The sequence below is a fragment of the Kryptolebias marmoratus genome, linkage group LG20 (genome assembly GCF_001649575.2).
Source record: "Kryptolebias marmoratus isolate JLee-2015 linkage group LG20, ASM164957v2, whole genome shotgun sequence".
NCBI classification, from domain to species: Eukaryota; Metazoa; Chordata; class Actinopteri; order Cyprinodontiformes; family Rivulidae; genus Kryptolebias; species Kryptolebias marmoratus.
In genome coordinates, this window is record NC_051449.1 from 25,783,490 (window position 1) to 25,796,129 (window position 12,640).

General features: G+C 38.4%; 1 protein-coding gene across 2 annotated transcripts in view; it reads left to right on the forward strand.

The window, feature by feature from the left end:
* Positions 1-10,523, forward strand: part of agla (amylo-alpha-1, 6-glucosidase, 4-alpha-glucanotransferase a) — a 64,753-nt gene extending 54,230 nt beyond the window's left edge. For both annotated transcript variants that reach the window (XM_017436869.3, XM_017436868.3), the window contains exons 24-35: positions 1,041-1,216; positions 1,314-1,416; positions 1,527-1,650; positions 3,994-4,095; positions 4,346-4,457; positions 5,180-5,315; positions 8,017-8,129; positions 8,226-8,437; positions 8,537-8,634; positions 8,803-8,890; positions 9,258-9,391; positions 9,470-10,523. In XM_017436869.3, coding sequence (XP_017292358.1) covers positions 1,041-1,216; positions 1,314-1,416; positions 1,527-1,650; positions 3,994-4,095; positions 4,346-4,457; positions 5,180-5,315; positions 8,017-8,129; positions 8,226-8,437; positions 8,537-8,634; positions 8,803-8,890; positions 9,258-9,391; positions 9,470-9,587 — 1,516 coding nt within the window. In that variant the 3' untranslated portion in view covers positions 9,588-10,523. The remainder of the gene's footprint in view (positions 1-1,040; positions 1,217-1,313; positions 1,417-1,526; positions 1,651-3,993; positions 4,096-4,345; positions 4,458-5,179; positions 5,316-8,016; positions 8,130-8,225; positions 8,438-8,536; positions 8,635-8,802; positions 8,891-9,257; positions 9,392-9,469) is intronic.
* The last annotated feature ends 2,117 nt before the right edge of the window (positions 10,524-12,640 follow it).

Consider the following 12,640-nt stretch of genomic DNA (forward strand, 5'->3'; position numbering starts at 1 on the left):
GGGGGGGGGGGGGGGGTTGTATTTCTTATTTCTTATTATTGTCCTTATTAACACAGACAGATACAGATGAGAACACCCCTCTACATGTATAATCGTGCCTCTCTAACATTCACCTGCTTTCTTTCAGTATCTGTGTCAGGTCTGGATGCAGCAGCCTCTGTCAGGGTTTCTGTGTCTGTTCTTGGGTTGTAGCCAGTCTGTGGACATGTTCCGTGGTTAAACAGTTCTTCTGAAGCCACGATTTTCATTTATGTTCCATCATAACAGGAAATGCTGGAGTAAAACAGGTTTTATTACTTGCGTATAGTACTTCAAGTTGATCCAGGCTCAAATTCCAAGCAGTGAAACCGGACAGGGAGATTAGGCGATTGGTCAAATTTATAGGAAAGTTGCGATGATTGGTCAAAATTGCGACTGAGCAAAATTTGCAGGGATTGGTTGAATTTGCAGTAATAGTTGCTATCACAACATAGCAACTTCCTGGAGGGACTGATGACATTAACCCCGTCTGTTGGCAAACTATTTCAGGAGCAACTTTACAGGTTTTAGTGAAACTCTCAGAAAGTAATCATTGGATGTGCATCTACAATTCATTAGCTTTTAGAGTTAATTAAATTCAAGATGGCCAGCACTGCCACCTTACCCATCACAAAAATGGCTTCTTCCCAATTTTACAGTAATTAAACCTTAATTTGGTGTGGTAGTAGCTGAGAGTCACTCACAACACAAGCACCAAGTGCTAACAGATTATGCAAGTTCTTGCAATATTGCACGAGATTGTGCATCAAAGTACGTTTAAAGTTGGACCAAAACAGCTACAACTCAGGTCTCTACATCTTACTCTAAAACTCTTAGTCTTAGGTCTTAGTCTAAAACTTGGGCATTAAAGGTGGCAAGCAATGTGTATTCCTTTAAGGGATGATAAGCCTTTAATTATTACAATTGTTTTGTTGCTTTAACTTCTTATCTGGGTTTTAAGGTTAGATTTGTTGTTATTAAGTGAGATTTGATGACAAACCTTTCTCTCTGTCTTAAAACAGCTTCATTCAAAAGGGTTCCACATTTGTTCGTCACCTGGCGCTGGGCTCAGTCCAGATGTGTGGTGTTGGACGCTTTCCTGTCCTCCCTCCCATTTCAGTGAACATTGAGGACATCCCATACCGCATCAGTCCAGTCACTGGGCAGAAGGAGCAATGCTGTGTCTCACTGGCAGCAGGTACTTATGATGTGTCTGTGGATAAAATAGCTCATATTATGTCTTGATTTAAATACTTAAAACATAAAAGAAGACAAATGGAGTTTTTTTTTTATAGGTCTTCCTCATTTCTCTTCGGGGATTTTCCGTTGTTGGGGCAGAGACACTTTCATTGCTCTTAGAGGTCTGATGCTCATCACAGGACGACACATTGAGGCCCGGTATGTGTGGACTTTTACTGCCAGGCCTAATAGAAATGATCAGATGATTTATTAAAAAAACACTGTAACTGAGCTTTGAAGTTAACCATTTTGTGTTTTGGTATCCATAGAAACATCATCCTGGCATTTGCAGGGACTCTGCGTCACGGTTTGATCCCCAACTTGTTAGGAGAGGGTCTCTGTGCGAGGTACAACTGCCGGGACGCCTTGTGGTGGTGGCTGCAGTGCATCCAGGTAGGCAAGAGACTACTGCTGTAAAACAGACAGGAGCATGACCCTGACCCTGGCTCCAGTCTGGGAGGTAATGAGTTATTATAGATTGACCCTTGTTAGTGCATGAAGCTGAAACTGTAAGTTTCCCAGTTTGTTTGGTCTAAGAAATCTGAAAGATGTTTTGATCACATGCATAAAGGTGTGAATTAGACTGAAAATGACTGGGTATCAAGCTTAATGCTCCATTGTAAGTTTTATCAATCTGAAACCTGAGACCTCCTTTGTTTAAAGTTGGTTTCTTTCATTTGATGTAAATGACTTCCTTTACTCTCCTCCCAAATCATCTGTCTTCTCAACACAAAATATAAACATTTTGTTCCTCAGTCTCTTATCCTTGAGGTGTAAGTGAGCAGCACAGTCTTGTCCTTTAAAGCTGGCTCTCCTGTGTTGAGCCATGCATCTGTGGAGAGGTTGTTTGGTCTCTCCAATATGGAGGTCTGAACATTCTTCACTGCACTGAACTGCATACACAACTCCGCTCAGTTTGGGTTTTGGGGTTTTGTCCTTAGGATGGCCCAGCCTCTGCCTGAGAGTCCTGTTGGGTTTGAAATGTACTGGGATGTTGTGTTTGGAGAAAATCCTTCTGGGTTTCTCAGAAACTCCAGCATCATATTGGATGACAATGTTTTTGCATCTTTTCTTCTTTGTCCTTCTTTTCCTCCTTGTTCTGTTCAGTGGTGTGTTTTTAGATTTTCTTGTTGACAAAAGCCCGGTTAGGATATCCACATCTTTAGATAGCTTTTTTGATGTGTTTTTGTTCCTTTTCTTCTGTCTTCATGGGGACATGTTTGGCCCAATAGTGTAGAGTTCTAAAGACAGAAAATTTATGTTCCATAAAACAAAAGGTTCTGATCTCTGTGGGTTTGTTTCCTGTAAACCACAATAATGAGGCTGTCCTCTTTCCATGTGCACCAAACAGTCCAAAAAAGGCAGCTTGTCATCATTGGCATCTTCTCTGGTGAACTTGAGTTGATGTGTTTGGTGAACGCTTTTACTTTCTTAGATTGGATTTTGACTCATGCATTGTCCACATGTCTAAACCAGTGTTCCTCTCTCAAAGGAGTTCAGGGCTCTCTTTTCATGGCAGAATTACGTTGTGAGGATGTTTTTTGCTGCAGGAGGGACTTGTGCACTTAACAAAAATAGATGACCTCATGAAGAAAGAAAATAATGTAGAAATATTGAAGCAACAACAACAATTTCCTGACATCAGCCAGGAAATTAAAGCTTGGGGGCAAATGTGTCTTCTAAATGGACAGTGACCCTAAACATACTGCCAAATTAGTTACAAGGTGGCTTAAGAACAACAAAGTCGGTGTTTTGGAGTGGCCATCACAAAGCCCGGATCTCAAGCCCCAAAAACTTTGTGGGCAGAAGTGAAAAGGCATGTGTGATCAAGGTGGCTGACAAACCTGGCTCAGTTCCACCAGTTCTGTCAGGAGGAACAGGACAAGTTCCAGCAAACTGTTGTGAGAAGCTTGAAGAACGTTCCCCAAAATGTTTGACCCAAATGTGTCTTTGCCCCACAACCTTTCCCAGCTATGAGACTGTAGCCTTAACAAACTCTCACTTTGCTAAATTAATAGTCAAATGAGCATCTTGTAGCTTTCTAAGCCATTTCTTGATGTGGTAGACATGTTCTTTCAACATATTACTATAGGCCACAAGATCATCAAGATAAACTGCAGAGCTTTCCAGACCAAATACCACCATATTCAAGAGATGCTGAAATGTTGTAGGTCCTTCATGCAACCCAAAACTTGAGTAAAGACTAAAAGGTCTAATGAAAAGCAGGTCAACACAATCTTCTATGCAGGGTAGTGGGAAAGCATCTGGTTTTGTTCTAGCATTTACTTTGTGCTAATCTATACAAAACCACAAACTTTTATCAGCTTTCTCCACCAAAAAAAAGGGAGAAAGGTTCCCCATCTGGAGAAAGGTTCATTAATGCTGTTGTCAGGCATGTATTCGATGTTACTCTCCTACAGAGGCCATTTTTGCCGTTCTTCTCTTTCTTATTATTGGATCATGAACTCTGACCTTACCTGAGCCATTGTGAAAGTGACAAGTTGCAGTAGGCTTTTTGGTGAGGAAGAAGAATAAAAAAAGCTAAAAAGAACTATAAACGACATGGTTGCCTGCTCTGTGGAAGCGGGAAGCCAAATGTCTTAGTTGTTATTGTAAACTTAAACTGCTAAACTCTTGTTCCTGACCTCACTGATGCAATGCATGTTTAAAAGAATAGAACTATAAAAGCCATCTGTTGGATTAGATCTTAATGCTGAACCTGTGTTCTTCCCCCAGGACTACACTAACCATGTCCCCAATGGACATGCTATCCTTAGCTGCCCTGTCACACGCATGTACCCCACTGATGACTGCGATCCTTACAAACCTGGAGAGGTGGTATGTATCAAACATATCTCAATATTTCCAACTGTTTTAGAACTTGTTAAGATTAACTGGTTTAATAGGAACAGCTTTGAACCATTCGTACATCAGACTTGGTGTCTGACATTGGACCTTGCTGATGTCCTTGCCTGTCACTCCTGCTGTCCGTCAGAGTTTTGAGCTTTACACTGAGCTTCTTACGCTGCTGTCATACACAGTAAAGAAATTCACATGCCTGAAATCTTGTGTTTGTACATATATGTAGGAGCAACCTCTGTATGATGTGATTCAAGAGGCTCTGCAGCGCCACCTACTGGGAATATCCTTCAGAGAGAAGAATGCTGGACCGAAGATAGACATGAACATGAGAAATGAAGGTAGAACAAAACAGAAAACACCCAGCAGAAGGAAATCATTTACTATACAGTGACGCTTGTTTTATCTATAGAATATATCTGGTTTTACCAGATTCTAAAACTACTGAATTCTAACACCGGGTGTACAAAAACACCCAACAGATTCCACCATGTCATTATTTAATAAACATAAACAGAATGTTAAAGCTGTGAGTTAAAAACTGGTTCCAGCAGATTGTAGAACTTCTTTTAGCAGAAAAAACTTTCAGTAGTGGTTTTCTGTAGGACTTTATTAATTTCTCACATGGTTGTGTTTTAGCCCACTCTTCCCACTGATGATGATAGTCAATCACTACATTTGATCAGCAGCTCCTGGAGGAAACTGAACCTCTGAAATCCTGTGGAAACATCAAGACTGGACCCAGTTTTTCACTCCTAGCTTTAACATTTTGTTTGTCTTAAAAGCTGCTGCTTGTGAATCATGTCCTGAAACATACCTGTTTCTTGATTTTATTCTAAATGTAACCAATAATTTGCCATGTTAGCATCATGTGGTCCCAAAACTCACCTGTGGTAAAACTTTGACAAAATGTTGTAACCTGGGTTACACTATTGTTACTGCACTGGCTTCACTTTTCAAACTCAGACCAAATCTATATTTAGATGCTCAGATGTCTTATGTACAGGGACCCTGTGCTGTAATACCAGCTCTTTAATTATTAAGATGTTACCTTTCTTTCCAGGGTTTAATGTAGTTGTTAAAGTGGACCCAGCCACAGGTTTTGTGACTGGAGGAAACCGCTTTAACTGTGGAACTTGGATGGACAAAATGGGGGAGAGCGAAAGAGCCAGGAATAAAGGGATGCCTGCAACTCCAAGGTAATACTTCCAAACTGATTAATAGGGGTTTAATGGCACGTATATTGGTACAGTGACAGTTCGGTACAGACATTTTAGACTGATACAGAGAACTGATGATAAATAAATCAGTTACAGGTGATCACTGCTCCTAGAGCAGCACGTTTTCTTTAACTGCATCTTGCTGACAGACATGAAGCAGAGAAAGGTACCATCTAAGCACTTTACACCAAAGAAAGTATGGTTAGTACAGAATTTAAAAAGTACCATTTGGCATTTATTTCTTGTTGTGCCAAATCATGACCCTCATACCGAGGTATGTACTGAACCGTGACTTAGGCTTCCCATCACACCCCTACTGATTTACCTGACAACCACAGGAACCTTTTCACAGCATTTCACCTTTCTCCTATTTGAACATTGCAAAACATTTTAAGTTACCATTACTACAGTGGGTACATTTAGTGTCAACAGTAAGCAACTGAGAGCACATATTTAAATGCCCTTGGTGGAAAATTTTACTGGCTACAGTTCAGGTAACGTACAGATCGAGGTCAGTTCAGTAAAACCTTAACAGACACCATTTTGTTCAGTGTATTCCCACATATTGTTTTTAAAGGCATGTTTGCCTGGTCATTGATATTCTCCATCTTATTCAAACCTTTTCCATAACCTTCTCCAGCCTTGTCAGTGTTCTGTCTTCACAGAAATTGTTTTACCTGAGTCTCTTAGGTTGAAATCAAGAACAAAACTGAATCTATATTTAAATACACAAGCTTTGTTAAACTACAAACTTTCTGACTCCAACACAAGAATATCAGCTGTACCTTTAATTTGCATAAATCCATAAATATTGCACTGAAAAAAGTAATAAACAGTAATAAATAGTGCAAATAGTGTAAATCCCCCTTTTATGATTGATATGTCATTGTTGATTGTTGCCCTTAATTTGTAAAATGTTAATATGAACACTTACTGCCTAAAATTTAAAAAATACACTTACAAAGCAGAGTTTAAAATGTTAGAAAGTATAATAAACATATATTTGTGGAAAGCAAAATAATTTCCAGAAGGTAAAGGACATTCTTAGGGGCTGTGGTGGGGCTGTGAGCTCAGGTTGCATCAGGAAAGGCATACGATGTAAAGCAATCACCAAATCCTCTGTTTCAGTTTGCTCTTTGTGGCAACCCCTGCAGAAGGGACCAGCTGAAAAGGGGTGGAATAAATTAGGGTTCTTACGCATTCTTAAAAAGCATGAAAAAGTATAGACTTAGGTTTTAGTATTTTCCAGGTCTGGAAAAGTTTCAGAAAAAAAGAAATGAAGTCTGGAAAACATTTGCTTTTCTATACTTTATTGTGTTTATAGTGCTGAGTCAGTATTCACACTGTAATATTAGCTTTAGCTGCAGTTTTATCCACTTTTAGATATTGCTACTCTTTTGCTCGTTTCTGTTTTGTTTTAAGTAACAATTCAGTTTCCGCTTCTTTCACTAAGTTCAGCAAAGTCATTCAACAATTAGCATACCCATTGCATTGTTGTATAAAATGCTTTTTTTCTAGTTATCTGTTCCTTTTTTAAGGCTAAATTTAAAATTTCTAAAAATTGTTCAAACAAGTTGAGTATTTTTACAGATCGATTGTATATAATAGATAAACATAGTCTGTTTTGGTTAATTTATCACGTCAGGCCTTAAATTCAAGGTTTTAGCCTCTGGCCTACATAAATCTCTGCTTGAGTTGACTACATCCTGTGACAGAGTTTTAATAGAATAATCAACCATAGCAGGCATGCTCAATGGCAGAGACAGATGAAGCACTATACAAAAACATGTGATTGACATCTTCTATTCCAAATCCCCTTAAACCATTCCAAGACCATCTCCCTTTGTTGCTCAGATGCATAACATGGCAGGTTGAATTAAGCCCCCCATGCTGCTTCAGTCCTTCTACAACATCTGCTGTGATGAGAAGGCTTCTTGGGTCCAGTGTTAAAGTGTTTCATGAAAGGTTTTGGATTAAGAACCCTTAAACACACGCAGATACAGTTTTACAGACTTCACAAATAGACAAATGTCACAGGTAACATTTGTTGCTCTCTAAGACATGACAGTGTTTACAGATCAGTCTACAGTGTTTCCATGTCTTTAGACAAGACACTGCTCCTCAATTTACCTCCACTGCTTACGGCTTTACTGATGTATAGATGTGTAACTGCAGAATATTAACCCTATGTATTACACAACTTTTCAGTCACAAATAGACCAACTTTAAAACAAACCAAAGTGTTTCCTTACTAAAGAGAAAAACCTAAATCCTAGTATTAGTACAAAAAACTATTAAAAAAACAAAGTTTTTTAACGCATCCCTGCTGTATATTTTTGTTCAGATTTTATAGTTTTCATGATGTTTATAGTATGCAAATAATAAAAGTACTATTATAGAAAATAAAAATCATAAAAATGGCTCAGAACTTGACTTTTTTATTCAACTCTGAAAAAGTATGTAATTTAAAAATGGAAAATGTGTTAGAATCCTGTTAAATGTTCTTTGGCCTTGTTGATTGACAAATAACAGGACAGAGAATTTGTCTCAGAAGGTTTTTAATTCGACTATTGTTTGCTAAACTCTGGTTCTGAAAACTTGAAGAATGTTGCAGTTAAGAAAATGGTCTGTGATTAAAAACATCTTTATTAAGAGTTTGTGTCGGGTTCTCTTTGTCCAGAGATGGCGCAGCAGTGGAGATTGTTGGTCTCTGTAAATCAGCAGTTCGTTGGCTGGTAGAGCTGCATGCTAAGGGACTCTTCCCATACGATGGTGCCACAGTGGAGAGAGATGGTATTTATCTCATACAATAACAGAAACATTGTCTCACAAATGTACAAATAATAATATTTTGAATGTCAAATAAAACCCACCTCTGTTGTGTTTCAGGTAAAAAAGTGTTTGTCTCCTACTCCTCGTGGAACCAACAGCTCCAGCAGTCTTTTGAAAAGGCATTTTGGGTGTCTGGGGACCCACAGGACCCTAATGAGGAGCACCCTGACCTGGTGCATAAAAGCAATATTTATAAAGATAGTTATGGAGCTTCCAGCCCCTGGTGTGACTACCAGCTGAGACCCAACTTTACTATCGCCATGGTGGTGGTAAGTAAAAAACAACTTATGTCTTCCACTTAGTTTGGATGAAAAAGAAAAAAAGGTATAAGCAGAAGTAAATGAATGCCTCCTGTGTTTGTGTTTAAGGCTCCAGAGTTGTTCTCAGTAGAGAGAGCTTGGAAGGCTTTAGAGCTGGCTGAGAAGAAATTACTGGGACCACTGGGAATGAAAACACTTGACCCTGAGTAAAGCATCATGTCAAACATATACTGAACATTTCAGATTTTTATTTAAATGCTAATTTTGGTGGTGGAAGAAACAAGTATATAAGTAAATAAATTAGTATTTTCATCAAGTAATTTTAGTTGATTTATATTTTTATGTTGTTTTTACCACTCTTTGTGTTGTCTTAGTGACATGGTGTATTGCGGTGTCTATGATAATGCACTGGACAATGACAACTATAACCTGGCGAAAGGCTTCAACTACCACCAAGGACCAGTAAGTCAAAGAGTGCCTCTGCTGCAGTGGCTTCTATCTCCTCCTTTGGCCATGTTATTATACCAGCAGGGTATCTAATGACGGGCACCGCATATATGTTGATGGTTTGGATTTTGTTCTTGCCATTCAGCTGACTCTTCAGGACCTGCCCTATTATTTGTAGGTACTTGTTTCTGGCAGCCTCTCATCATTCCAAGGTATTTCAGGTTTTCTAGGCTTTTCAGTGGGGCTTAGTATCCATGCTCATATCAAACAAGGACTGGAGGCTGGCAGTTGAAGAAAATTTTGAAAACTTTTAGAAGCTTGTACGTAAGAAACGGTAGTCTAAAAGTAGTACTACAGTCAACACTTAAATTTCTGATTATAGGAGTGGCTGTGGCCAGTTGGCTACTTCCTGCGTGCTAAACTCTACTTTGCCAGGAAGCTGGGTGAGGAAACCTATGCCAAGACAGTCACTCTAGTGAAAAATGTTCTGTCCAGGCATTACACTCATCTGGAGAGGTAGGATGATTTTTCATTTGATATCCATGATAATGGAGTGGAATTTCTCATCACCTTTTCCATCCTCTGTTGCCTCAGGTCTCCATGGAAGGGTCTGCCAGAGCTGACCAATGAGAATGGCCAGTACTGCCCTTTCAGCTGTGAGACCCAGGCCTGGTCCCTGGCCACTGTACTGGAGGTCCTCTCTGACCTCTAGAGGGCCCAGGAAAACTGATCCATGTCCCCTACAGATGTCATTACATGTTCTAACAACTGTTTCAGTGTTGCAAGTGTTTCTTTAGTGGAAGCAAGGCTGGGATTTTTTTGGGGGGGGGGTGTCTTACAAAGGTCTGAAAAATGGATAAAATTACTAATATACTGTAATTGTTAACTTGTGGTACTAAAATTAGTCAGCTCTGAGCCTTTGGGGGCACATAATAGCTCAAAATAAAAAAGAAACTAAATACAATTTGACACATGAGCAGGTGCTTTTTTTTCAGCTAATTATGTCTGGATGTTTATGTGAATATATGGGCTTAGTCTGTCACGTCCTCATGAACAGCCTTATTATGATGTTAAATCCAAAAGGTTTTAAAAAACGAAACACCTGGACTTTTGTAGTGGAAGACCTTCCCGGATGGGACGTGAAATGTCTTCAACTACAGAACAGAAGTCCAGTTGGTTTCTTATTTTCCATGTCCTGGATGACTGAGAATCGACACCAGCTTATGATGACGTTACATTTCAAGCTTCAGTCTTGTAGCGTTAGTATCAATGTATTTGCATGTTGTTTTAGATTACAGTGTTTTTAATGCTAGTGCGTATAGTACTGTATGTGCATTTTCATGACTGTGAAGAAGCTGATACACAGTACAAGTTTGTCACAAATACTTTAGGTGTTTTTCACCAAGATCTAAAGAGGAGATGGAGCCGCAGTGTTGGTACGTCTAAAGTCATCATTGTTGTGTTTTTTTTACCAGTCATGCATAACCTTTACCAGTTTGTTTTAAAACAACACAATCAGATCTTGTTCCCGTTGAATTCTACACTGTTCACATTTTAGGACAGCTGGCCACCTAGAGTTAACATGAGTCATGCTATTTGTCTGCTTTTAATCAGAGTAATGCTGAATAAACTGTGACATCCCTACAGAGTTGATTTTGTTTGTCTTTACACGTCTTCTTGTGAGCACAGATACTACAATAATAATAATCACTACATGACAATTACGTATGTGCTAGTGTCTGCCAGCACATACTTAGGGTTTCCAGTTTGTCTGAGTTGATTAACATTTTTTTATTTTTTGCACAGCTACAAAACATTCAGTTTGATGAAAAAATATTGTGATTATTAATGAAAAGCAACTGTGACAGATTTCCTCCACTGGTTGCTCTGACAGCGGAGCTAAATCAGATTGTTAGAAAAGCTGCTTGGCTGGCTGGCTGTGAGGTGGAAAGGATGTTCGGATTTCTGTTTCATGGACAGCAGTTTGTTCCACATTCGTTTCTCCACCACCACTTGAGCTTTGTTCAACAGTTTATTCAGTCTGTTGGTGTCTCCCCCAATAAACCACGCCATTAACATCACAACATTCCAATATGTATTGGAAATAAGGTCTTTTAATAATGTTAAATTACTTTGGTGTAGGGGGTTGAGTGTAAATCTACATGAAGATTTTTGTTTAAAAGAAAAAATTAAAAGAGTGGACATAGTATTCTGAAATAAATACAAAGTAGAGAACGGTACTCCTCAGGGTGTGCAGCTCAGCTTTGATCAGTATAATCTGAAATGATATTTTTGATAAGTTTGATTGAAACTTAGGAAGATCATGATTGGGCACTCTAGATTAGACCACACAATATAAAGTACATAAAGGAAAAAATGCAAACAGCAATAAAAGTCAGAAAACTGGTCTAATAAATTAGGCTTAAACTCTCAATAACAAAATCCAAAATAATCTGTTTGTCTGAAAGACATAAGTATCTTTCCATGCAACTTTATGGACAAACATTAAAATTAGTTAAAGTAAATACATTTTTAAGCATGCTATTTGATGTAAACCCACATGGAAACAGCTTTTAAACAAAATTAAAGCAAAATGTAAAAATATAAATATTTTGTCTTGAGAATGGGGAGCATCCTGGTTAGAAATGTTAAACATGTATCAAGCTCTCATGTGTCCCACTTTTGATTTTAGTTGCATAAGTTTTATGCAACTATAATCTGAAACACTTAAAGAATTTGTAGTGGAGTGTTCCAAACATCACATTTTGTGGCATTACAAGCTGAATTAGGAGAAACATTGTTATGTATTAGAAGATTAAAGTGAATGTATTGGGTACCCTGACCCAAAGCCTTCGACACCTTGACCAATCCAGCCTGTAAAAACCATCTTGCAGGAATGTTGGTAGTGCAGTAAAGTGACAGCTGTAGCTTCGGCTAGATTAGTAAGAGCTGGCTATGCAGGATTGAATCCACTTCTGTCCATCAGTTTCTTTTCCATACATTCTATCTTGACTTTTTATATAACCAAATTGAGATATTTCTATTAAATATTTATTCAACAACAGAATAAACAAATACCAGAATGGATCATTGTTCATGAATTTCTGGAACAGCAGTTTTCTGACTCTCTTAAAATAATTACAGATGGCTGTAAAGGCCCACAAACAGAACACACCACAGCATCAGGTTTTATACCTAATTCCTATATAGCTATCAAGAAGAGAGCAACAGATAATCATTTTATACAGTGGAACGGGTAGACATACTCATGGCTTTACAGTGGATTGAAGAGCATAATAAACCTAAATCTGACAGTAGCTCTGCTCTGTTAAATACTGAATCATGAAACTTAACCAGAAAAGGTATTATCAAATTTATTATATAATGTACAAATTACAGTCTAAAGTATTCTCTGTTTCCTTTGTTCTGGTAATCACTGTAATAAACCAGAAACCGTTAGCATGTGCTTATGGAGTGTGAGGACTATGATCAAGAGAAAAAATGCCTTAAAAGGACATTACATCACAAGAGCAGAGGTGCCAATTCACACACATCTCATGTGACACACATTTAACCTATTCTTCACACACTCATGCAACACAAGTAAATCTCATGCAAGATATGAAAAATGACTGCAATAAAAACCTAAACAGAGGAACAATATTGTTAAGTGTTTATTTGTGATTGGTCAGCCGAAGCACCAGAACACTTCTGATTGTCTATCTCTCTTGATAGGAAGCTCTCTCTACCAATAAGGTGTTTCTC